The sequence below is a fragment of the Stylophora pistillata genome, chromosome 4 (assembly GCF_964205215.1).
Source record: "Stylophora pistillata chromosome 4, jaStyPist1.2, whole genome shotgun sequence".
Lineage (NCBI taxonomy): Eukaryota > Metazoa > Cnidaria > Anthozoa > Scleractinia > Pocilloporidae > Stylophora > Stylophora pistillata.
The window spans coordinates 22,533,885-22,560,375 of NC_142522.1; the positions used below are offsets into that span (position 1 = coordinate 22,533,885).

At 37.3% G+C, this 26,491-nt stretch overlaps 3 protein-coding genes and 1 long non-coding RNA gene across 11 annotated transcripts in view; 2 read left to right on the plus strand and 2 right to left on the minus strand.

Annotated features, from left to right (window-relative positions):
- Positions 1-25: 25 nt before the first annotated feature.
- LOC111323701 (kynurenine--oxoglutarate transaminase 3) lies at positions 26-15,868 on the plus strand. Of its 5 annotated transcripts, none has more exons than XM_022927111.2 (15): positions 26-216; positions 5,617-5,684; positions 6,487-6,538; positions 7,233-7,331; positions 7,876-7,953; positions 8,738-8,809; positions 9,803-9,889; positions 9,992-10,108; positions 10,200-10,320; positions 10,657-10,733; positions 11,660-11,749; positions 11,895-12,081; positions 13,205-13,281; positions 14,262-14,348; positions 15,395-15,868. In XM_022927111.2, the coding sequence occupies exons 1-15, from the start codon at positions 106-108 to the stop codon at positions 15,458-15,460; spliced, it is 1,389 nt and encodes a 462-aa protein (XP_022782846.2). In that variant the 5' UTR covers positions 26-105; the 3' UTR covers positions 15,461-15,868. The 5 variants fall into 5 exon arrangements, with proteins under 5 accessions (XP_022782846.2, XP_022782849.2, XP_022782847.2 ...); XM_022927114.2 differs by having other exon boundaries at positions 130-238; XM_022927112.2 differs by lacking the exon at positions 26-216 and adding an exon at positions 3,645-3,774.
- LOC148732896 (uncharacterized) lies at positions 823-3,678 on the minus strand. 2 transcript variants are annotated; one of them, XR_015999604.1, is made up of 3 exons: positions 3,579-3,678; positions 2,767-2,851; positions 823-2,210 (listed from the first exon to the last, which is right to left on the minus strand). It is a non-coding gene; the product is annotated as an uncharacterized LOC148732896 (long non-coding RNA). The 2 variants fall into 2 exon arrangements; XR_015999605.1 differs by lacking the exon at positions 3,579-3,678 and adding an exon at positions 3,134-3,275.
- A 169-nt stretch (positions 15,869-16,037) lies between the features above and the next one.
- LOC111323680 (tubulin polyglutamylase TTLL11) lies at positions 16,038-24,486 on the minus strand. Of its 2 annotated transcripts, none has more exons than XM_022927088.2 (5): positions 24,038-24,484; positions 22,660-22,759; positions 21,276-22,167; positions 20,808-20,975; positions 16,038-18,070 (listed from the first exon to the last, which is right to left on the minus strand). In XM_022927088.2, exons 1-5 carry the CDS (start codon positions 24,386-24,388, stop codon positions 17,722-17,724), a joined length of 1,860 nt encoding a protein of 619 aa, XP_022782823.2. In that variant the 5' UTR covers positions 24,389-24,484; the 3' UTR covers positions 16,038-17,721. The 2 variants fall into 2 exon arrangements, with proteins under 2 accessions (XP_022782823.2, XP_088611936.1); XM_088755810.1 differs by having other exon boundaries at positions 17,934-20,464; positions 24,038-24,486.
- Positions 24,487-25,387: 901 nt separating this feature from the next.
- LOC111323639 (hemicentin-1) overlaps positions 25,388-26,491 on the plus strand; it is a 33,174-nt gene continuing 32,070 nt past the window's right edge. The window contains exon 1 of one of the 2 annotated variants that reach the window (XM_022927034.2): positions 25,388-26,461. In XM_022927034.2, the coding sequence (XP_022782769.2) occupies positions 26,194-26,461 (268 nt within the window). In that variant the 5' untranslated portion in view covers positions 25,388-26,193. The remainder of the gene's footprint in view (positions 26,462-26,491) is intronic. The other variant, XM_022927035.2, reaches the window with a different exon arrangement.

Here is a 26,491-nt window from a genome sequence, read left to right on the forward strand (position 1 = left end):
CAACACGAAATTTAAACGTTGTTGTGGCGTGACATGAACCAAAACAGACGAGATCGGTCAGTCGGCTGTCGCTAAGTCGGTGCTCTGCGAAGTTGAAATTGAAATATGGCCACAATTGTTTGCAGAGGGAGGCAATTATTCAGCAGGTTCGAGAATCTGATTCACAATGGTCAGTGTTCGCTGTTGTGTATCAAGCATCGGATACGTGAGCAACACGTAAGGACGTTCAGATATTTTTGTAAGCGGAAACTTTTATCATGATCAATGTTTCTGTTTGCATACCCTTCATTATCACAGAATATTGATTTAAGCCTATTAATTATTCTACAAGCCATCGATTTACTATAGTCTTTCACCATGTCTTGTCTGATGACACTATTATATCCGGGTGAGTGATTTCCCATGCATAGATCTGTTAGATAGGTAAAATTGTGTGTGAGCAGTTCAGCTCAGATAGAGGACAAATGACTAAAGGGGGTAAGTCTCTAAAGAAAATGTGGTGCTGCGTCGGTGGGGGTAACAAGGTAATTTGGTAACATCGAACAAGTTGAAATTGTAAATTGGCCACCGTAACGAGTTAAAAAGCTGACGTTTCGAGCGTTAGCCCTTCGTCAGAGCGAATGGAGAAGGGCTAACGCTCAAAACGTCAGCTTTTTAACTCTTACGGTGGCCAATTTACAATTTCAACTTAGCTGATATTACCAAATTACTCAGATAGAGGACACCCTTGAAGCGGTTTTGAATTGGTGAAGACGAGCCGCGATCGACTTAACCGGAAGCACAATTTACAGACATCTCGACTGAAGTCGTTGTCTAAACACATACATACACACATCTTTATTTAACAATGCAGGTTAGAAAGACTGGCAAGACCAAAGTCCTGATGTGGACCTGCCTAACTACAAATTAAATACAATCACAATAAAATATATAATAAAAAATTGGAAAAACAGAGTAAAATTACTTCTTAAATACAATTCTAATTAGGTAAGTTAAATACAAAATAATATTAAATTTACAATTAAAAATACAGAAAGTCATCGTGTTTCATTGAAACACAGCAGGAATCTTTGGCAAAATTTATGCTATTGAGAAGATGCTTGTTGGCCTTAAGCTTAATCTTAAACAATCTTAAGGTAGCACATTCTTTGACCTGATGGGGAAAACATTCCATACCAAGGCGGCCCTGTGTTTAGAAGAAGACCTGCCAATTTCAGATCTTGGTCTTGGCACTTCTAAATTTAGAGAATTTCTTAAGCTGTAATTCGTTTTTGCCTTAGCAATTAAAATATTTAGATCCTCCATATTTAAGCTATGATAGGATTGATAGGTCAGAACCAGCAGTCTTTTAAAATAATACAAAGAAATGGGATTCCATTGCCTCAATTTCTTGATCTGATCAGCTGGAGTGGTCATAGGTAGCTTGCAAACAATCCTAATTGCTCTCATATGAATACGTTCAATGTCCTCCATAAGTGATGGGGAAGCAGAGCCCCAAACAACAAATATTATATACAACACTAGGAATAATTGAATTGAAATAGATTCCAAGATGGACTGAGGTAGGAATTTGATTCACTTCAAAACAGCCAATTTCTTGTTAAATAAAATACAAACATTCCTAATATGATCCTGCCAAGGTAACTTATTGTATATAGTTAAGTTAAGACACTAAGATGAAGACTTGAGCTCAATGGTGTTGGTGCCATATCTCAAAGCTGGCAGAGGGCCTCTAAAGGTGGATCTAGATATTATCATTGCTTCAGTCTTTGATTCATGTGCAATCAGTCTGTTGGCTGTGCACCATATGTGTAGCTGGGATAGAATACATCAAAGTGAAGAGATGATCATGTCTGTATCCCTACCAATGGTATAAACTGTGGTGTCATCAGCAAACATATAGAGGTCACCATAAGATATGGATTCAGGCAAGTCATTAACATATATTGAGAATAATCTAGGCCCCAGGATGGAGCCTTGGGGCACTCCATACTTCACAGGTTGTAGGGCAGATTTCTTTCCAGATATCTGGACAAACTGATTTCGGTTAGACAAATAATTGGCAAGCCAAGAAAACAGATACCCCGATATTCCAGTGGCTTTCAGTTTCTCCAACAGGATTGAATGGTTAACTGAGTCAAAAGCCTTGCGGAAGTCAACAAATAGTACACCCACTACCAAGCCTTGATCCAGAGCTGACTTGCAAGTTTCTGTCATATGAAGCAAGAGACCCTCAGTTGAGCAGTTTTTTTTTTGAAGCCCCACTGGTTGCAGCTTAATAAATTGTGGGACTGCAAATGATCATTTATGGAATTGCACACCTCAGCCTCGAGAATTTTCCCAGGAATGCTAAGCAGAGATATCGGTCTGTAATTGTTCACATCGTTTGGTTTGCCTTTCTTGAACACAGGAGTAATACGAAATAGTTTCCAATCACAAGGGAAGGAGGCACAGATTAAGCTATTCTTATAAAGTGTAAGCAAGCTGTGGGTAACCAGATCAGTCGATACCACTGTGGTGTTTACGATTTGTTTTACAACATAACATTGATGCATTGTAGCTAAAGAGTTCCCTTTTACTTGACAAATCTTAGGTGACCAGATAAAAGAAGCGCGCGCGGAAAAATAGTCTTCGCATTTGCTCACGTCAGCAGGAAATGCAAGGGCAAATGGGGGACCCTAAATTGAGCAATCAGAGTGCGCGCTTTACTTTGGTTAAGTTAGAACATTTTATGTCAACTGCTTGGATTTGGATAGTCAGACTTACATCAAACTTTCCAATTTGGCTTGTTGTCCGGGACTTCCAGGCTTTTCAATGTCATATTCTTTCCATTTACCCAAACAGCTAGAGGCTGAAAGCGAAGATCGAAGACGTTCAGTGCTTATAATCTTCGACTTCGATTGCGTCGAAAGTCGGTCTCTTGCCGCTTCGGATATTCGACCATATGACGAATATGAAGGAAACAAAAACATCCCAGAAATGACCTGGCTAGACTTACAAGTCTCAAATTGTAATTGCAGTTGCTACCCAACGAAAGGAAAAATCGCCGTGAAAAGCCAGTCTTCTGAAGAAGTGGCAAGCGACTCGAGTTACCAAAAGAAATAAAGAAAACACTCCATCCCAAGATACTAACCTTAATTCAGGAGCAAACCTTTACACAGATGTACTAAAAGGGACATTTAATACAGGTAGCAAAGGCTATTGATCGATCAAAAGCGGGCCTGGTGATACACCAGTCGAGGAAAGACATCAAAATTTTGGCGCCAATTTAAGCAATTTTCAACGGCCACATATTCCTACAAAGTTTGGGGACTTAAGGGGACCTTCGCTAATATTGAAAAGTGCCATTATTCAGGCACCACCAGGCGGAATAATATGCTTAAGTACTCACCAATAATAGCACAAGAGGCAAATATATCGATCAAGCGTTAAAGTAAACTACATAAACAAAGCCACTCATGATCAGTCGTCTGTACCACTCATAACAAAGGCGTTTTTTTTTTTTTTCCATTTAGAGAAGGTTCAAGTACCAAAGTCAACTTAACTGTTACAAGAATACATAAAACCGTTCAAATCACCTTCCGTGCCCCTGAATAAGGACAAACAGCCGTTTAAAATTCAGTCGATTTTCCAGCGCGTGCACTCGAATTCGATGCAATGTGACACCTTCTCATCGATAATAACGCGCAAGGGCTAATGGGATACCCGACTATTTCTCCTTTCTTCCGCACTTAGAGCTCGTGGCAATTCGGGTTAAATCTACTCCAAAATCGGGTAAGCGACAGAAATCTCCTTCCTGTAGAGGATATACATTTTAGAAATAGAACGCTAAAAATACAGGAGTACACTTGAAAGGTTCGGCAAGATTTCCGTATAACCCCATACTTCATTATGTATACAAATTCTTGGATAAAAGAGCTGAGGGAAGACAACAGATTAGGGAATTTAAGCAAACCACGACGGCGACGGCAACGAGAACGTGGAAAAACGATAGATCTAATTGGCAGAACAATAGCCCAGCACGTGCGTTTTAAAACTTTGTACATTTCTTAGCCGTCCTTTGCAAAACAACAACGTAAAATCCCCAAAATTTGCGTCGTCTGCGAACCGAAACCGCGGCGGCAAATTATTTTAATTTACATTTGGAACTCAACGCTACTTTTATACGTTATGTTGAGTTTGAGGTCTGGCGCCCTATGAGACGGTAAACACATGCAGCCATTTTCGAAATTCTAACTAAAAGTAGAAAGCCATTTTTTAATCGATGTCTTCCGTGGCGTTGCCGTCGTGACTGCTCTATTATACCTTTGGGATTACGGCTTTGTTTTTGATTGGCATGGGGTTATACGGAAATCTTTCCAAAGGTTCTATTTTACAGTTCTCCATAACTATTATTTTCTTTTCATTTTAAAGTGTACCAGTGTTGAAGATCAAGATCGTCTCCTGCGCGCTGCACACTCTATTAAAACCTCAATTTTAATAGAAAACTTGATGATTGAAAAAATTATGGCTGCTGTCTGATGATTTTTTATTTTATCAAAAAATGTTAAATTCAACGCTTATTATTGATCTAAATTACAATAGAGTTGTGCCGAGTAATAATTATAGTTATTGGTATCCAATTTCGCTTCGTAGAGTGCAAAGGACGCGCGAGACGAGTGCAAATATCATGCGATATTTGTACTCCAGAAAAATCCGCGAAATTAGCCCACACAAAAATAACAATTTGGCGCGTTGGATAATATATCTCTTATTAGACGTTTTGTTGTGTAGTATCGCTGAGTATTTTTACGAGTTTTGCCGTATTTTGACGAGCCTGTAGAACGAGTTAAAATACTCAGCAATACTAAACAACAAAACTTCTAATATATATATAGATATATGTCGATCGCGCGAGGATGACCTTTAAATTGCTTATATGCAGTAAAGTCGACGAGACGAGGCTTTTATTCCAGAAGAAATTTAATGGAAGTATCATTAAGATACAGTGTAACTAGCTTTTATTTCATTCGTAAGTTTAAGTCACAACGTTTTTGCTGACTCAAAAAGCTGCGCGCTGCAACGTGGACCCGCCATTTTACCTTGAGGAAACTCTTATCTCTAGGGGATCTGGGTCCTAGCAACGTCTCGTGGATGTCAGCAATTCTTTGATCATCCAAGATTTGCGAACTTTTTATTAACCTGAGGCGAATTAACTTTAGGGTCCTGAAGGCAAGTATCTTGTTTAATTCGATGCACCTGAAATTTTATGAAAGAAAATTACTTATCTCATAAACAAACCCCCAAAAATATGTGCTTCATGTAATGATAAACATTACTTTTACTATTTGAATCCTACTACGAGGATCGTGCATCATACGTACTTTTACTTTGTTGTTGTATGTACAATTGAGAATTTGTGGTGTAACTGCATGGAAGACCCTTAGAGTGGGCTTTGATAAACTGTGTATTATCCTTTGATCATAGCTTCAAAAGAAATTATGCTTTTTAGCACTGTATTATAAAGAGAGGTCATGGAAAGGTCAAGGATGTGTTTCTTCTGCATGACATTGCCCCCTGAAATGAAGTTGATATGGGGTGTCTCACTTTAACCAGAACTCTTAACTTTCCTTGTAGAGGAAAATGAGCTCAAAAGACTTGTATAAACCAGCAGACAGAAATATAGGATTTGACAAGAATGTGTGGTATGTACTGGAAATACAACTGATTTGAAACTTTATATGTTTTTAAATTGATATATATATCTTATGTAGAAGACTTCTTGGTGGGTTATAGTGTTTCAACTATCCATTGGAGGGTTATTTATGTCTGTACTTTAGCCCAGTGGTCCATTTAGCCGGATCATATCCAAGATTCTAAGGAACATGAAAGAACTAAGAGGATCACTACTCCTTCGTGGATGGGATGCTAGTCTATGACAAGGTTATCCCCTCTGTATTTCCTCAGTCATCCCTGACTAATTGCAAGTACTCAGCTATGCTTCTGGATGGAGAGCTGCGCTGTGAGAGTAAAGTGTCTTGCCCAAGAACACAACGTATCGACTCAGCAGGGTCTCGTACCCAGTCCTCTCTCCTTGGAGTCCAGAACACTGACCATTAGACCACTGTGTCTTCCATTTATATTGTCTACTTTCTAAGAGATTTCTTTTGCCTCTAGGAAAATAGTCTGCCTGTCCCATCATGATGGCAGCTTTTGTTTAACATATCTTACATTTTTATATGTTAGGCTACAATTTTTCTCTTCTTCCCCTCCCTTCCCCACACGTAGATCTTTTTTTCGTATTCACATGCTGCCATGTTACTTGTTTGGTTTGGAATTAAACAAGTTTCAAAATCTTTATTTAAACTAAATGCAATGGCTGATTTAAGAAGTCCAACTTATCTTTTATAAGAACGTTGCAGTCTAACCTCTTTTTTTTTTAAAAAGGATTTTTTTTACAGCTTTGATGGTGTATGATCTATGTGCGAATGATTTCCTTTGTAACAGGGTTGAGTTTACTGCTCTAGCAAGAAACTATAAAGCTGTCAACTTAGGACAGGTAATAAACTAATCCTTTAATTTTAAAAAAACTGAATAATGTTATCATGTTGACCAGCAGCAGCAGTAATTTTCCATATCTTTTTTTTCAGTTTATTTTTCTGTCAGACAAATTTGTCCATTTTTCTCTTTGTTTGCTCTGTATTTAAACCAAAAGCAAGTTAACATGGCAAGTTCAAATATAATCAATCAAGCAATGCAATCAGTCATTTGTTTATTCATGCGTGTTGTTTCTAGTGAACTAGAAGGCTAGTTCAAAATACATGTGTGCTAACATAAAATAGCTTAAAATAAAAGGAAATAAAATACAATGGAATTCCTGTAGAGTGTTTAGTTAAATACAACCCTCCGGATGTTATTTGATGAAGACAATATCCCTTTTTCTAACCTGACAATTTGGCTAACCAACTCTATCATGGTTGCTTGTCAAAAATTCTGCACTCAAGTCAGTATTTTCAAGCCTTAATTAATGTATAAATTTGGTAAAATTATATATGAGTAACTATGCACCCATATTTTCATTAATTACTGACAATTACTGAATGATTGATGATGTGTATGCAACAATTAAATGTTAAGAATAATTGCGAGAAGAGTTCACCCCTGAATGTTTTTTCTTACTAGGATTCTTTTAATAGCTTCTTAAGATTATTAAAAAAACCCCATTTACTTAGTTCTTCTATTTCCAATTTTAGGGATTCCCAGACATGCCCCCTCCTCACTTTGTCAAAGAAGCCCTTGGCAGGGTGGCCACAAGTTCTGATTTTGCCATTAATCAGTATACTAGGAGTCAGGTGAGACTAAGGTGTTAATAAATTTTTATTACACGACTCGGGCAGTCAGAGGGTCAATAACTAAAATCAACCAATCAAAATGCTCTATTGCCGGTCAATATTCTCTCAGTATTGGACCAGGCACTGTCCCGAATGGTCCCGAATGATACTGCACTTGTGTCCCTTTGAACTTCAGTCATATAATAAATCTCTTATTAACCAAGCTTGCTCGGGACCGTACTGGAAAAATATTGGCCCTCGGTCTTTTTTGTATGGACCTCGCTGCGCTCGGTCCGTACTGTCAAGACCTTGGGCCGATATTCTCCCAGTGCGGCCCTCGCACTTGGTTAATAAGATATATTTATTAGTCCAACAGACTTAGCTTGATGCCTTGGGAAGACATTATGCCTTTGACACAGATTTTAGCATAATTTTTTCTTTTTTAGCAGAATTTATTCTTAGTATCCCATATAGATTCAACAGTGATTTGTTGTTCAGATCTAGAACTTCCTTTCATAGTAACAGAAATTACAAATCATCATGCAATTTGAACATTTATTTTCAGGGTCATCCAAGACTAGTTAATGCCCTTGGAAAGCTTTACACTCAGCTATTGAAGAGACAGATTGATCCTTTATCTGAAGTAAGTTTTACTTACTAGGTAGTGTGATAAGTCCATTTGTAAAAATCTAATGATTGGCAAAAGGTATCTGGAGTTACTCTGGTTTTGCTCAATGAACTCAACAAGTATTGCGCCTAAAAACTTCTAACCTTCTCTTGATCATTCAAATAGACTTGTATTGATCATTTGTATGAATAAATTTTTTTAATGGTTTTCCTGTTGTTTTGGTTACTTTGTTTGGAAAGTTAGTCATAGTTCACTCTTCTTGACCCTTTAACTCCAATAAGTGACCAAGATGGAATATTTCTCCTTTCATTATCAATACAATTTCAAGCAGACAAGTAGTGAGATTATAAAGCAAAATAACAATTAGGAAATTGTTAGTTGATCTAATACCAAAAAATTCTCCAAAGTAACATCATAAGAATTATAAAGTAGACAGTAAGGAGAATATCTGATGAGATCTTGGGAGTAAAAAGGTCAAGTGTGGGCTCATGATTTCAGAGTCAGTTCAGTGGAATCTTCCTGCACCTCTCTGTTACTATGGACACTATAACTTGAATTCATTACAGAGTCAGGACTTGTTTGTTGTTACTTTCATACTTTCATATATATGTGCAGTGTTAGTATGTATATTGATTGTCTGGAAAAGTAAACATTTGAAATATGTTTGTGCTGGTACAAGGCATTTTTAATGTTCGAAATAGTATAATTATGTTTCTACTGAATGCTCACTTTGTCACAATAGTGCACTTATTTACTAACTGTCCACAAGATATTATACATTTCGGATTCCATTCCATAGGTTTTAGTCACAGGAGGAGCCTATGAGTCGCTGTATTGTTCATTTCTGGGTTTAGTAGATCCTGGTGATGAGGTAGGTACAAATAGACTCTTAATCCTTGACACCTGAACATCAGTATGCATATTCTCCATACTGTTCTCTTTACAGTTCTTGACACAGAGAATTTTTTGACATTCAAGAGCTTCTTTGTAAGAAGTAGATGCATATTTGCTTTCACTCAGGCTTTAATTTGTGTCAGCAAGAAACTTTGCTTTTTGTGCCTGCATTCGTCTGTACGGGATGAAATTTGCATCTATGTTTCTCTTGATTAACATGGGGTACGAACCTCATTTGATATAGCATGTTTGTCAATAAAAGGTTTACTCAAAAATTTTCACTCATAAAGAGATTTCTATTAAGATTTGCGGACTGACCTGTTCCAAAAATGCTTGAGGTCTTTTAATGTGAGTCTACTGTGAATGCTGTGTATATATTGTGTGCATTTTGAATGTATTATACACAATATCTGTGCTGATTTTGCTCCACAAAAAAACTTCTCTTCCTTCGCCATTATATCATGCCATGTGCTCATCAGTCAAAATGTTGTGCATGCGTCAGAGGCAAAACATCATGCATGCATGATAAGGAGTCATGACTGTGATTTGCAACTGAATGAAAAAAAAAAAGAGCCGGAATTTCAACTTTATTTAATAATTAAATGATAGTCACTCTTAGAGGTGCAAGAGTCAATGAATTGTCCTGAGTCTGAGTGGTTATTTAATAAGTAAATCTTGAGAATGAATGAAATGTTAAACAACATTTATCTCTAGAGGGGGGTTGAGGAGGAAGTGCTTAATATCTAACCATGGCTTCTTTTTTATGTCACTTTCATACGATTTTAAATGATTGTTCAGACTTACTTTCAAGTTTGTAATCCTTGATCTACAGTCCTTTGGTCAAAATTGTCTTTTTATTTCCATCAGAGTTGTATTGTGCCAGTTGTTGTGTGATTTCCCTAGACTAGATAGTTCTCTTCTCTAGTTGGGGTACTTTTATTTATAGTTGTTACCTTTTTTTGATGTACAGGTTATCCTTATTGAGCCATATTTTGACTGCTATGTACCTCAAATATCAGTGGCTGGTGGAATACCAAAGTTTGTTCCTCTGAGGGCTGTAAGTATGTTGTTGCTCTTACCAGCCTTTAAGCTGAACTGTTGAGTTGGAAAACTGTGATCCAAGTAGTGTGGAATAAATAGCTCTTTCTTTGTTCACCAGAGAGAAAATGCTACCTCAACTAAGGACTGGATTTTAGACAAAGATGAGCTGGAGGCAGCATTTAGTGAGAAAACCAGAGCTATTGTCATTAACACTCCACATAATCCTATTGGCAAGGTAATTAAAAATGTTATTCCCTAAGCAGTGCAATCTGACCTGCAGGTGATACAGAGTATGTAAAACAGTTTTGTGAATTTTAATCTCAAAGGTCTTCAGTAAGGAGGAGTTGCAGGTAATTGCTGATTTTTGTAAGAAGTACAATGTCATCTGTATCAGTGATGAAGTTTATGAGTGGCTTGTCTATGGTGGAGAACAGCACATAAGGATTGGTAAGAATGTTTGTTCATCTTTTGTCTGAGTATTTTTGTGTAATCATTAGCCAATGATTTTAATTGCCTTAAGTTTGTTTCTCATTAATAGCTAACAAAGAAATGGTTGGTCAACAGTTGAGAGAGAAAAGCTCTCAGATCTTGAAAGCAAAACCTTGGATAATGATATCATTGCACTTTAATTTGTAACATCTGTTACAGTACCACCTTTTCCACCAGCACTAATACTCAGATCTCTGGTTGTCTAATATTCAAACAGGGTCCAGTATACAGATGTTGAACTTTTTTTCATTTGCGAGATTTACTATCAAGTAATATTCTTGTTCTTTTAAATAGCCACACTCCCTGGCATGTGGGAAAGGACAATAACTATTGGTAGTGCAGGGAAGACCTTTAGCGTCACTGGGTGGAAGGTAATCTAATCATCCAGTGTATACAGTCAACAACCTTTAAACTTGTGTGTAGTTCTCATGTTGTGAAGTTTTATAAGTAAAAAAGCTGCAAGAACTCCTGTCTAAACCTGCAGCTTGTGATTCAGACTGGTTAACTTTAAGCCAGGTAAAGGCTTCATAACTAAGAGGAACAGAGCATTATGATTACTTCTTCCACTGCTTGGCATTTTCCAGTTTGCTCTCATATTAAAGCAGCTTAATTGTTTGGACACTGCACCCTCCACCTTTGAGGTTAAGTTGAAATTTAAACTTAGAGTCTAGTCTAGTTCAGTCTTGCTTATAAGATGAGTGGCCCACACTGACACTTGTTCGAATAGTTTTCCTTGGTGTATTGCTACTCTTCTCAATTGTCCATTGGGTCTTCAGTGGCCTCCTTTATTTTGAGCTTGACAGGTGAAAGCAATTTTCAAACCATGAAGAGTAGTCTTTCACCAGATGAATTCTCAAGAACCCCAAGCAATTTTAGGCAGTAGTAAGAGGTACTTTAGGCAGTAAATTCTACTGGTTACTGTTTTAAATGGAGAACACTGGGTCTCCTATTGGTAAACAGTTCTTTGCTACCCCAACTGTAAATACTCCAGAGAAATTAAAATGTCTGGCCAAAGAAAACAGCATAGCATTTCATGACCATGCCTTGAACTTAGACCTATCATGTGGGAGCTGTGTGTGCCAACTGTTGGGCCTTTGCATGCATCTTCAAAAAAGAAAATATACTAAGCTGCACTTTCAGATAACCTTATATCATTGCAGCTGATAATTTGGATGCACTTCTGCAGTTTTATTGGCTAAACATGGTAATACTAAAATTAATTCTGAGAGTGTACTTTTAAAATGAGGGAGCATGATTTATTGTAATTTGAAGTTGTCATCATCTTTATTCTTTTCAGCTTGGCTGGTCAATTGGTCCTAAGGAATTAATTAAAAACTTGCAGACAACTCAAGCACAAATCACTTATACCTTGCCAACTCCCACACAGGTAATTAAACACTCAGGAAGTATGAAGAAAATTCACCTGAAGTTCTTAATTTATTTAGGTCAGAATACTAAATAGTTAGATGGTATTATATGTCTACCAAATGTACAATTTTTCAAAACATGTAGCTTGTGTTTGTCATTCACAGGAAGCCCTTGCCCAAGCCTTTGAACATGAAATTCCACTTATTGACACAGAAAAGTCATATTTCACAGGACTCAGCACCATGTTGGAGAGAAAACGTGATGTGATGGCTAAACTTCTGACTGAAGTTGGTTTTAAGCCAATCATTCCTCAAGGAGGTTACTTTATGATGGCTGACACATCAGGAATTGGTACAACACAATTTGTTTTGTTTTTATGCAGTTCAGGAAGATGTATTATAACATTCTTGCCTCAAGGAGGGTAATGGTGTGAAATTCATCAGCAGAGGGAATCTCAAAAACATAAATTTGAAAGTGATGTACTATGAAACATCTGGAATTTCCAGAGTGATAGGGTTTTAACCCATTAACGTCCAGTGCGCCCGTATGCGCCCATGGGGACCCACACCCTTTCTACGCCCTGTGACGTCATCAATTTGAACTCTGGAGCACGAATTCGAGCATGTACTTGAACGGGTTGAAAATATCTTGCAGACGATACCAGAATGAGCGCAATTGAGTGGAGGAGATTGGAGAAATAGCCAAAAAACCGTGTCACTCTGACTGGAAAATCTGCACGAAGATCGTGTTTCACTACCCACCTACCTTTCCGAGCATGTGCTTTGAAAATAATGAGTAGTTTCTGAAAAATCTCTACACCAAAATGAAGCCTACTCAATTTCCAGCAAGTGAGGAGAAACTTTAGGCAAGGAGAGGGGAAAAAAAGGGCAGGAGAAAGAGAGAAAAGTAGAAGTCGTAAGTGGGGCGTGACTTTTCAACCCAAAAACTATGTCGAAATTTTGCTCTCTGCGCGTGCCCGAGATTTTCAGGCTGCCATTTTGCATTTGGATCGAAAGGCCGTCGAGTGCACGAGCTGTCAAGTGGTTTTTGGTAAGTTCGAGCTTTTAAAACCCCAACAGTGACCCGAAATCTGCTGGACTAGCTTCAAAACACAGTTTTCCACAAAAGCTGCGGCCATTAATGGGTTAAATCACCTTCTTTGGAAGGGACATAATTTTTGTATAACAACCAACCAAAATATCAGAATTTTATTAGTGAATGGTTTTAAGGTCTGTGGTGAGTACTCAAGGAAAGATATGCATTTTATATGTAGAACCAACTTGAAAACTTTTGTTAAAATATCTTTTTTAGGAAAAAAATTTCTAACTCCAAGATTATTTAAGATAAGTATTAGGTTTATCTTTAGAGGAACCATTACTTGACTCAGATGGGATACTGGTCTGTCACAATCGAATGTATGATAACATTTCTTTGTATTTTTAATTTACAAGCTAAAATCATTTTTATTCACCAGATGTGAATTTTGATGAATATGATAAAAGTGATGACCCTCATGACTACAAATTTGTACGATGGTTGACAAAAGAGAAGGTGGGAAAGAAAAACATTCTTTTGATAATGGGACCTTTAATTTCCATCAGAGATATTGTTCTATCTAGTGTATTAAAAAGGATTATTTTGTCTGTTATAGGCATGTATTGACCCAAATATCTTCTTCATTTGTATTTAAACAATATTATTTTTATCTTTTATCTGATTCACACCAGCAAAACATGTTTAGTTAAACTGGGTTTATAACTGAATGAAAATATTTTGCAGTTCACAGAACCACACAAGCATAAGACTTGAAAGCAATAACTCAAACATTTATTTATGAGTATATTCCATCAAAAGTTCTACAAATGTTCTGGTCATCAAGCTCAGAACAGAATCACACCTTAGCAAGAAAAATTACAATAAACATGAAATACATGCAACAACATACCAACTGTTTCAAGTTCAGAGTGACTGTTAGTCAACAATCCCAACATGGTTACTTCTTTTTTTTTCTTTTTTTTTTTTTTGACCACTGTGGCCACTGTCCCCAATATTGATGTCAAAATGTAGTAGTTACACAGAAACATAGAACTTATTAACCAACCTCGTTCCCAGGGTCTCTCATCTTCCTGCCCCTTGGAGCAAGAGAAGGGCTCTTGCTCCAGGGGGCTGGGAATGAGGTTGCTTATTCACTGAATTTTCCATTGGATTCAAGTAATCTCTATCTTACATTTTCAATGTGCTGCTTTTGAAGTTGACAAAGATTGGTTCAGGGTTATTAGCAACTTCTAGGAGTAAGAAAAGATGTTTAACAGTTTTTGACAAGTTTTGGTGTAAAATTATGGGATACTCGTTTATTTTCTTAACATTTAATCATGATAATCTTATTCAAACTGGCCTGAAATTATAAGGTTTGGATATTAAGGTATAAATGTCTAACTGTTCATTTTCCATTTAGTAACATGTAGCAACACATATTCTAGATAATAACCAGTCAGTACATTATATCTACTTTTATTTGATATTCATCATAGGGAATTGCAGCTATACCTCCATCAGCATTCTATTCCCCTGAACATAAATACATGGGAGCCAAATACATTCGATTTTGCTTTATAAAGGTAGGTAGTGCTTACCTTTTCATAGACCTGATTGAGGCTATTTTTTTTACCGCCTTTGTGTGTGGTTCTGAGAAGGACTGTTGTTGGTTGTAGGAATTAAGTGATGTTCTGCAAAACCTTAGCGAAAGTCTTCATTAGAAGTGACTCTAAGGTTGTTGAAATGTCAAGCACTAATTTTGCCAAATACAAATAATTATGTTCTTCATGAAGTACTCTTACTTAAACAGTCTGGTTTTAACCATTTACAGTTAGTAATAGAAGTTTACCATGCATACACCCAGGCTGTCTGAACATACAATTGTAACGATGTTATCTTCATGTAACTCCAAAATATGATGTAAAAATTCACCTCTAATGTTCTTTGTAATTAACAATTATTTGCCAAGGGGGAAGTGAATATTGTTGAATAATCCCAAAGAAGAAGTCTAGGGAATTATTTAACACAGTGACTATTTACTAAGCCTGAGGCAAATAATTGTTTTAGTATAATTGCTCACAACAAGTGCTTTTGAATTCTGTCATAAATTTTGTAAATAGAGAAAGCATTGCATGAGCACATTTTTCCAACTGTGTGTATTACTCATCACGAATTTAACAGGTGTATTTATTTCAGTCAACAAAAACATAATATCTTTCTTTTGAAACGTGTTCTGCCAAACTCAGCAGCATCTTTTAAACTTTTGTCCACTGAATTTTCCTCTGTCTCATTTATCACTTCTTCAGAAACATTGAGAAAATGCTAGGCAGCCATTTTGAAATGAGATGATTACAGGGAGATATGATGAAATCCTTGACCAATCAGAGTGTGTGCACCTCTATAATCACCTGAGCAATTATACTAATATAGTGTCAATCCACAAATTAAATAGAAAATTGGATGCAGAAAAACTGATAAGTACTTCTCACACCCCAAGAATGTCTATAATTGAATTCGATTCAAGCTCGCTTACATTTTACCATCAACTACTGATTGGAGGTAATTAAACTCACTGATGTTTTACTGGCTATATTGTGTGATTATGAAATAATTTTACCTTCAATTGTAGGAGGACAGTACTTTAGAGAATGGTGCAAAAAAGCTTAAAGAATGGAAAGCTGAACTGGGGAAATGAAAATTAGAAGAAAGGTTTAATATAAAGTAGTTGTCATTTCTTCTCTTGAATCATAAAAAATTGACGATTTATTATGTACATGTATCCAGAAAATTGTAGGAAGTCTACATATTATCATACTTACATGTTTCAAATGGTACTAATGTAGGGGTAGGGTTTTATAAAGAACCTTTCAAAAAATATATTTTTTAGGCATAAAACTGAGGAGATTCTTTTGCCATGAGACTAATAAACAAATTAAAATGTTGAATATGGGTGGTAGGAATAGATTGTCAAGTTCATAGGTGCTGCTTCTTGTTATTAATTTATTGAGGTAAGTCAGAGAATTCTGAGATATCTCTGACATTGTAGGTCATATGCAGTGGCCAAAAGGAGGTCAGTTGAAAAATAAACTCATACTTTTCTAAACAGTGAGTTTGAATTTACTTAAAATTCATTAGTTGGGGAACTATGAACCACACACAAGGCAGTGTTTGAACCCAATGAACCGGAATCCTCATTTACTTGAAAAGAAAAACAATATTTTGCCATATAAAATATCTCTTGGTTAGAATTAATTTAATTTCAAACAACTTGGTGTGAATCTTAATAATAATAATACTTTATTCAATCAAATCAAAACAAAAAATAATAATTTGAAAGAAAGGGAGACACCAGAGGTTAGCCCTATCGAGGGTGTTTCCAAAATAATCATCTAGTTAAACATCTATTTGAATATATAAAATATGGGAACATTAAGTTGCGATTTAACTATATACAATACTTACTATAAAAACTATTTACAATATTATTTAAAAAGGTAATTCTTGACTTTGGTCTTAAATGTTCATAGAGATTCTGCTTCAGCTACGTCTTTAGGTAGTTTATTCGACAGGTTTACGATTCTGACAAAGAGTGAGTACTTGTAACAATTTAATCTAGCTGATTTGACTTTCAATTTGTAACAATGATGAGAGCAGAGAGGATGAAAGGCACTAGCATAAGTAAAAAAAGAAGGATTTAGACCATTTAAACTATGAACTGTCTTAAAAGATTCCACCAGTGATAGATACTCTATTCGCTTCTCTAGGGTAGGCCAACGTAGAATATCCAATCTTTCCTGATAAGACAACTTTCATGTATTACTATTCAGTGGAACACATTTTCGTAGCTGCCTAATTATTTGGGAAGAACTAGTTGTGTCCTTAGTGACAGTGTCTAATCGAATTAGCCAACAACAGCTTGGTAATTAATATATACCAGGGGAAAAATGTAATGCCTTGAAACAATAAATACAAAATGTAATTTTCTATTTGGTAAAAAATGTACATTAACGTAGGGAAGTTATAGCATGTTTATCAGAAGATTAGGAAGAAGAGTCCACAAGGGGGCAATTATTAAATTATGTTTCATATGTTTGTTATTATTAAATTTGTTGTCACATGCATGTCCCCCTTGACATAAACCTTGAGAAAGACTGAAGTATTTTTATTGATGTACTGGTTAATTGTCTTCTACATTATAGCAAAGGTGTAGTTGTCAAAATAACATTGGATTTCTGCATAATTTCAAAGTTTCCTAATTATAAAGAGGGCAGTACTTGCAGAAAATAGTCATCAGGCATTCAATAAAACTGTCAATAAAACAATTTAAATTTATGAAATGTGAACTTGGAGTAAGTTATTGCTAAGAAGCTTTGTGGGGGTTGAACATTCATGCTAATTACTATTACCTTTGTGAAGTTTATTTTCCTTAAAAATTTTGATTCACGATTGATTATTTGATGTTATTTACAGTTATAAGAGATTATAACAGTAAAATAATTGACCATTTCAATCTCTACCCTTTTATCATAAATTAAGGGAGCCCTTTTGCTGCTATACTGAAGATTTCAGACTTTTGGGTCATGCAAATGTACTTGACTGTTTGCATGCAACAGCGTACCAGTAGTGTGAGTGAGACTGCAGTGGATTGGTCAGTGGTAATGAAGGTACTTAAGATGTTGTGCTAATGCAGTACTGAACTCTGTTCAATTCAACCTGGCAGTGGCCTGCCTTAACACAAAATTAGTTTTGTGTGTTTAAGTGAATTCAGTGGCACAAAATTCAAGTCATTACAATAATTATTTAGTCTTTTCCATGCACTCAGTTTGTAGGGATGAGTGAGGAAGTAAAAGAAAAAACAAGGGGGTAATGCAGAGAGTAACAGAAAATCCTTGCCCAAACCCTGGCAAATTATGCTTGCTGATGCTTATGCAGAACTTGGAATAAGCCTATCTGCATTTAAAACAATGAGCTAGTAGGAAAAGAGAACTGAAAGCAGCTTGACAGTTTTCTATCACTTAGCGACTGTCTCAAGTAAGGCTCAGGCATCTTTCGGCGTTGTGAGCCTTTCACATTCTTTTCCAAGTGATGTTCACAATGTTTCAAAACATTCAATAAAATCTGCACAGGCTCTTTCCGCATAGTCAATGCAAATTTCTTGTGTCCTATTGCAATCAGGGATTCGCAAAACCCATGGAAATTAAGAGAAGCACGACCTGATTCACAACCTGGATGACGACGACTCATGTTGATGAACATTATGTCAAATGAAGCAAGAGTGAAGCCAAAATCTGTTAAATGACATCGCCTGACAAAAAAAGAAAAGAGGACTATATCAGGTTAGATTAACCAAGCATAAACTCTTGACTCCTACGAATGTCAACATCTAATTTCTCCTCACTATATCACCACTAAGTTACACCTCATGGTAAAGAGAATAAAGGAAATGATCACAAATTGAACAAAAGGCTCTTGATTGTTAAACAAATTCTCCTTGTTCAGCACCTTAGGGATTGTACAGAGGACAGTAAAGGGAATAATTTTATGCATACTGATGTTGTGTGTATAGGGTTAATCTTTGGTTAGTGAGAGTTTTGGGTTTTACCCTTTTGCTTTATGGACAGTCTAATTTAGAAATGTAGGTTCTACTCCAGTTTAGGGAGCCTTCATTATTTATGGCGGGGGAAGGGCTGGCAAGAATAATGGGGGGGTCATTAGAAAAATTTGGGAATAATGTAAGGGGGTCAAAAGCTTTTTGTTGCGACAAATCATCAACAAATGTGGGTTTAAGTTTGTAGAACATTTCTACTACCCGCCATACAAGATATAGGGAACAATAGCTAACTTTGCATACACTGGAAAGCTATTCTTCTTCAAGCTATACACAGTACCATACCAAACTGGACACAGTACCGTAGGATATCTCTTATATTATCAGTGCTCTCAATAAGATTTGAACTAGGTGGCTACCTCGGTACAGCACCCACCGGAGAGCGACTTGAGTACGACTTGAGCGTGGTAACCGCGACTTGAGCACGGTGAAAAATACCCGGCGATTCACAACAAAATACCTGCCTGAGCGCCGGCAGGTGCCGGGTCTTATTGAAAGCTCTGTATTATGTTACCCATTTTGTATCAACTTTAGATTTTAAACTCTAGAATTGTATTGTTAAGGTTTTTTGCAATAAATTTAAATATTTCAATGATATTTTTCACTTCTTTTAACCTAGCTGCTTTGATAGTCCTAGGGGGGAGGGGGGCTAGCTATTTTTGCAATTACCACAAGAGGGGTCATGACATTTTTAATTCTTATAGAGCAGGGTCAGGATATTTTGTTTAATCTCACTGAAAATCTTGCCAGCCCACCCCCTCCCATAAAAAATGAATGCTCCCTTATTTTATGGTAAGCACTAAATTCAAGATGGAACCCACTGAATTACACCCAAGGCTATGCCTGAAAATAAGTTAGTTTGTTTTGAAGGATTTGTTACTTCAATCTGTCTTTAGGTAATATTCTTCTATACTCTGCCAGAAGCAGATGCCAGCATTACCAGCATAACTATTTAATGGATAATTACTGCGGCATATGGCATTATGAGAAATATTGCAGCTGGCTGCAATATTTCTCATAATTGCCATGTGCCGAAGTAATTATCTATTATAATTACTGATCCTCATGAAATCCTATTGTTCTCTCTGTGTGTTGGATCTTCGATTTTAGTCGCACCTATGTGTGATAATTGTGATGCTCATTGCTATTGTTCTTTGTTGTGATGATTATGTCGTAGATTTTAATTGTGCCGAGGGTTGTTATTGTAGCTCGTTGTTATAGTTGTTCAAAACAGTTCTAATGATGGAATTAATTCGTGCAAGGCGTGTAACACTGCTAATTTGCATACTTTATAAGCCAGAGAATTCAGTCATTTTACTCAGTGCAAACCTGGGTTCAGAAAGAGGATGGATTCGTCGGAAGACGAAGGATTATTTATTACACAGAGCTCTACGAAGGCAGTTATTTCAGTAGAAATCGAAGATAATGTAGTGTAACGTTTGGACATTTCTGTCAGTGGTTTAATTCTTTATCAGCTTCCAAAGATGGCGTTTCCATTTTCTTTTTTTAAATAGAGCAAAGATTTAGAATGCCAATTACAGCTTCAGAATGCGAGAAATTTGACAAAAGTTGGGTTTCAGACGCCAGCCGCTGGAAATGGGCGTGGGTTTTGAAAGTCTTTGAGGAGTGGAAGAAGCAATATTTTTAATAATTGTAACCTGCACACTGCAATATTTTTAATATTGCAGCGTGGACCCTGCAATATTTTTGATATTGCAGCGTGGACACTGCAATATTTTTGATATTGCAGCATGCTTATTTAGCACGTTTAATTATATTACCCCTGATAATTTCCCTGCTAACAAAAAGGACTGCCTCCGTTTCCTCATACAGTCGTTTTGTCATCTTAAAGACTACAATTGTTGATTTAATGCAGAGAGAGAACAATAGAATTTCATGGGGATCAGTAATTATTTCTGGCTAAATTTCAAAGTACTGGTAACTAAATCCCTTAGTAAATAACAGTGCAGAGAACTACAATATTGCTATTGATACTAGTGTCCTGTTGAGAATCCGGGACTTAAGGGAGAGGAATTGTACCACACACTGCACAGTCATATAATTCCGATAACTTATCTCCACCTGTGCACACTGAAATCAAAGAAAAGAATTCTTTCATACTGTGCAGTAATGGGATGGAGATCTGTGAACAAAGTAGCCATAGTTTTTTACCCTGGTCTACCCCATGTATTGGTTGATGCATCTACTAAGATGCAATAAATTCCAGCTTTAGCGTACTTCATTCTGCCTCTATTTAGCACAATATGTCTTACCTTGCCATCATTCTAAAGGAGGTTGGTTACCTGGTCTTAGCCTAAATCTTAGTTTTTTACCCTGGTCTACCCCATGTATTGGTTGATGCATCTACTAAGATGCAATAAATTCCAGCTTTAGCGTACTTCATTCTGCCTCTATTTAGCACAATATGTCTTACCTTGCCATCATTCTAAAGGAGGTTGGTCCCATCTTGTTGGATGTGCGGACCCCCACAAAATGTCTAAAAAGTGTCACACATCTTTCCACCACTCTGAGATGATCTAAATGGGAAGCCAGTTTAGGGTAAATTTGGTAAAGACAACCTGACTTTTCTGGTAGTGTGTCCCTGGAACAGAAAGTTAAAAAAACATTAAAAATAACCTAAATTAATGAATTTTCATCTTTGTGTTAAAGAGCAGGTGGCATGTTGCACAACAACTTTTGCGATGAGGGTTGAAAATTTTCTGTTTTTTTCTAACAAGAAATTGTCTCTCTTGGTCATGCAAATATTGCTATCCTCAGTCTGATGTGAGCTTGAACTAAACATATTCTTGTCCAGCCCTCCCACTTAGCTGATAATTAAACATTACACCTGACTTCTAGCCATTCCTATAAAGTTGGCCAGCCCTTTATCCTGTTAACTTACATTTTCTTTTGTTGCCAGGCCAATGACATGATATCTTTCACAATAGGAAGTTTGATTTCCAGGTCTGTTTTGCTAACAAAGTAGTCAACTTTACCAGGGACTGTCTCTTCTTCGTAGTCAATTCTTAAACTTGGACTGGAGTTCACTTCAAGCAAGATTGGCTTGAGATCTTTGTTTAACAGAATATCAAAACCTAAGATTTGAAAATATCTGAGATCTTGCTTCAGCTCTGCACTTAGGACCTGGGTTTGAAGTTTCAGTATTGGTAAAAGAGCAATGATAGTCTTGCACGCAAGTTGGTCTATTTCAGCCCACAACAGGGGAATGTTGCATCCTTGTTTTCCCAATTGCTTGAAGACGGCACTTAACTTGCGCTTGCTTCCCTTATCCTCTGCATCACTTTGAACATATCCTGAGCTGTGTTTGTTTAATGAATAGTTTGTCAAGTGCATGTAAGTTTTGAAGATGTTCTTCTGTGTTGGTGGCTGGTAGTGTTCAGTACAGAAACGTGCCATGCCTTCTCGGCAAATGAAGATTTCTAAAGGTTCCAACCTCTTTAACACAACATAAATCCTAAGATCAAATTTAAACTTTTCAAGTAGGTAAGGCTCTGCAACATATTCCTGCACAACACAGGGCCTTGCAAGAGCAGTGCTCACATGTACATCATGAATGTTCTGCATTAAAAAAATCCCATCCCCCTGAGATCCTCCATCAGGCTTGACAATGAGAGTGGGTGGCTTCTTTGCTCTGGACATGAAGGCAGAGACTTCACCAAATTCTTCTGGCAGCATCCAAGTCTTTGGATAAAAGGTAAACTCATGAGGAAATAAAAAATGCAGTCTGTTGATGTGTCTTGTGAGTTCTACTTTGTGGGTAGCTTCAGACATGCCTTAAAGGAAGTAATTCAAAACTATAGATAAGCATAGAAAAGGTAATCAGGACAGAGAATGGTAATTATAGTAACAGGTCACACAAGAGTAGGTACCTGTAAGTCAAGGCTAATTCCTTAGTGTAGAGGAAGCAGTGTGTGAGGGTGTATGAGGGGGGGAGGGGAAGAGGGGCAGGCTCATCCCATATACTAAACCAACAACACATCCCTTACCCTTTTCCAATCAAATTCTTGATGGCCACTTCTTGAACATGGGCTACTGCTGTTTAAATAAAAAAAGCCCTATACCGCATATAATTTCACTAATCACAATCTTGATGGAATGATTTCAAAAGATTGCTAAACTCATTTATTTATTTTTGCTGCTGCATTTCATGTTGGTGCTGAAATGTAGTTGCCACACATGAAGTGTTTCACTGCAAATCCTTACTGCGAATAACTGTAGTGCACACATTAAAAACACAAACTTGCAAACAATGAAACACATTTTACCAAAGAATTTGCTCAGCCATCCTGTTTCTGGATATTCAGGCATCTCAAAATGTCCACCAAGCCAGTAGAAGTCGCAACCATTCCGTCTACCTGTAGGGTACTAATAAAAAGTGTCCATTAAAAACATGAAAACAAACAATCAAGAAAAAGGCCTCTTACGGAATAAACTCATTAGAGCCCAAGATTAGGGATAGAGAAATCGTGGTGCGAGTAGCCGCACGAAAACACCCAGGAAATGTACGAAACGAATAAATGATGTTTACTTCTTAGTTTCTTTTTGTTTTTATTACAAAGTGAAGCGTCCAATCTTATAAATTTGCGAGAATCGAGGTGAACATTTCCAATTGTTCGCCTTATTATGTTGGTGATCGTTTCCTATTGTTCGTATCGCATTTATTACACAACGCCTCTCGATCACTCCTTCTTTAAATCAGTTTTACTCTGGATTTCTTTTCGACAAATTAAAGCCACGTACGGGGAGGGAAGTTGAACAGATGTGTTGAGATGAACACCGAAACTTCATAGATCACTTTGAATTTTATTAAATTATGGGCCGGTTATTTTAACGAGGTCTAACCCAAAGCGCGGTTTTACCCGGGCGATGGGCCTTAGGTATTTTCTATATTAGAGGGTTGACTTGATCAAATGAGTGTTGTTTGACTCTCAGTTTTCAGCCTTCTTGACACTGTTCCCCAAAATAAATGTTCAGATAAAAAGGTTCCATTAAAATGAAGATAGTATAAAGAACGCGGTTTTGTTAGACAGCAGCTGAACTTTATTTAAATAACCGGCCTTGAGTGCTTGCTCTTCTACCAAGTCACAACTGTTCTGTTTGATGCTAACAGCTGTTCCAATTCTATATGAGTGTACGTTTCGAAACATCATGTTTTGAAGATTTAAAGTCCTCAACAGATCTCAACAGTTATACGATAATTAAATGTGTATTATGGTTACGCTTCGTCACTCAGAATTTAAAATTAGCCAATTTTTTTCGTAGTAGCACTATAGTCACTAGTCTACTAACGCCTTTTAACTATTAGTTCTGAATGCATCAAATAGTGCCATACGCAAAAATAATATTTGCATGACCTTTAACCTAGTCTATTGGAACTGGTTCAGTGTTTGTCAAAGTAACAATATAGCCAAGTAAATCTAAAGTGACGTGTACTGTTGAAATATATGGCATATATGCATGATCTTGATCAAGATTCCATTATTAGAACAAGTTTCAAACGCAAGAGCGGATTCAAAACAATACAGTTACCATGAACACTGCCCTTAAAATTTCAGTAATTCAATATGCTTTGCAGATTTTGCTTTTCATATGCGAAACTTAGACAGTTGTAAGAAGAGGTGTTAAATCTAGTTCAGCACAAACCTCTCGCCAACCAAGTTCTTTGATCGCAAGACGCACAACATCAGAACTTCCTCTCGCGCGCGAAGTATCCACATATGGCACGCGAACAGCTTTCCTTCTCCTGTCTTTTCCTTTATCTTTCTTCACCTCCATTAGAGTAAGTTCAGAGACTAGCTTGCGTAATTTTTTGCGGTCTTTCTTGCCGCTTTCAGAATGTATGATAGTGGCCTTAGCAACGCCACCGTGCTCTCTCTCGTGTCTACTGTTCTTGTCAGTAATCGGCGCGATCACGCGAGGGACACTCCGAGCCAGAAGCGGTTGTATTTGACTAATGGACACGGTTTTGTCCGTCTCAGGATCATCAGATTTCATAGTGAGCAAGACTGAAAATTGTTAAAGGAGGTAAGAACGCTTTCCGCAAATCAACTGAGACCCCCGAGGTTGTTTACGGCGCTGAAGATCGCAGGCTCGACTTCGGAATGCGGGGTTCTTAGAGTAAGTAGAGCTCTCTACTGCGAGGCCGGTGCATCATACGTCTCTAATACCGCAGTTCAAAATATATGAGCTTCATACATACATTGTATATGATTTATCATCACGGGTTTATTACGAATCAACTTAACGGCCTGCTCCCAGTTGGCTTGTTAGCTCAATTGGTAGAGCGCTGCACTAGTATCGCAGAGGTCAGTGGTTCGAATCCCGTACAGGTCTGATTTTCGCTATTGCATAAATAGCGCTCTCTACTGCGAGGATCGTGCATCATACGTATCTAATACCGCAGTTCAAAATATATGAACTTCATATATACATTGCATTAGAAAGTAGAGTGTATCCCTTCTTGTTAATTTCAGATGACCGGTTAAAATTGAAAAAGAATTACACGAATTTCCAGAATTCTGTCCTTGAGATTTAATTCTTCTAAGATGTGGAATTTGATTTAAATTCTTCTCACGAAAATCGCGTCATTTCTGCTTCATTTTTTTTTAGCACAGCTTAAAAAAAGAGTACGTGATAAGATGTTCTTACTGCACAGTTTTTTTGTTTGTTTTTGTTTTTGTTTTTTATCCTTTTTTATGAGCAAGCAATCAAGTACCTCTTCCTTTTATCACAAGTAACATCAGGCATTTAGGGGCCGACCATTTAACTCTTGAGAGGGGGTGGGTTATTTTGAAGAAATATTTCCTGGAAGCGCTTGTTGGAAGAAAAGAATTGCATGCAGCCCAAATGTAAAAGAAAAAAAGAGCATTTAGAACGGAAAAAATATCCTGCCCAGCAGATTTCTAGAAAAAAAATTTCTTGATGACCAGAAATTACCCACCCCCCCCCCCTCAAAAGTTAAATGGTCGGTCCCTTACTAAAATTCCAGGCTAAAACTCTGTTCAACTCTTGGTCAACCCCAAGGTATCGGATGACGGTTTCCATAAACTAGTATCGGGTTACAATCGCCAATCGCCAGTTTTTTTATTTTTATTTTTTTTTATTTTTTATTTGATTTATTTGTTTAAGCAGGTTGAATTTATTGGCAACTATTAAGCTGATGTGGACCTGCTGTTTTCCCACCCAACCCACCCCAGGGGAGGACATCCAGCACACAGTAATCTCGTGCGTGGGAAATTAACGTCTCTTACCCATTACCCTTAAGAGACGGGACCTCCGGCTTTACGTCTTATCCGAGAGACGAAGCAAAGTGGGTAAAGCATCTTGCTTAAGGATACAACGACATGTCCCTGGTAGGACTTGAACCCGGGCCCTTCGACCCAGAGTCCAGCGCACTTAACCACTGGACCACTGACGCCCCACTCAGTTCTGAATTAAAAAGCTGTAGCGGCTGTATCACAACTCTGTAACAGGTCAGACGGCTTTGATCTGCACTATTTTATCTTTCGATCGCATATGCTTGTCACTACATCGCGTAAATCAAGAGTCGTTCAAAACCTTCCGCATTTAATTGGGGTTTATTATCTGCTCTGCGTGGACTTCGACTTAGAGATATACAAGGCAACCAAAAGCTAACCTGGAAGTTGAGCTACAATAGCTATTCTCAAGTAACGTGACCATTTTGTCAAGAGATTTATAGTATCATCGTGATCTGGAAGTCTGCTATAACGAATTTGGCGCAGACACGAGGTTTTCCGATCTCTTCTGGATTACTCTTCGCGCTCTGAAATTGGAAGACAATGGCAGGGAAAACACGTTTGAGAACACTTCACGCAAATCTTATTGTGTACCTGTTCTTTGTTTTTGTTTCAAATTGGGGATACTCCAAAGCGCAGAATGGAATTCCTGAAGGCGCTGCCTCGCTTGTGTTCGTTTTCGACACGACAGGTAGCATGTACGACGATCTGATTCAAGTTCGCGCTGGAGCGGCTAAAATTCTCTCCACAACGTTAGAGAGGAAAGTCAAGCCTTTGTATAATTATGTTTTGATACCTTTCCATGATCCAGGTGGGTATTTTGGAATATTACACAGCCATT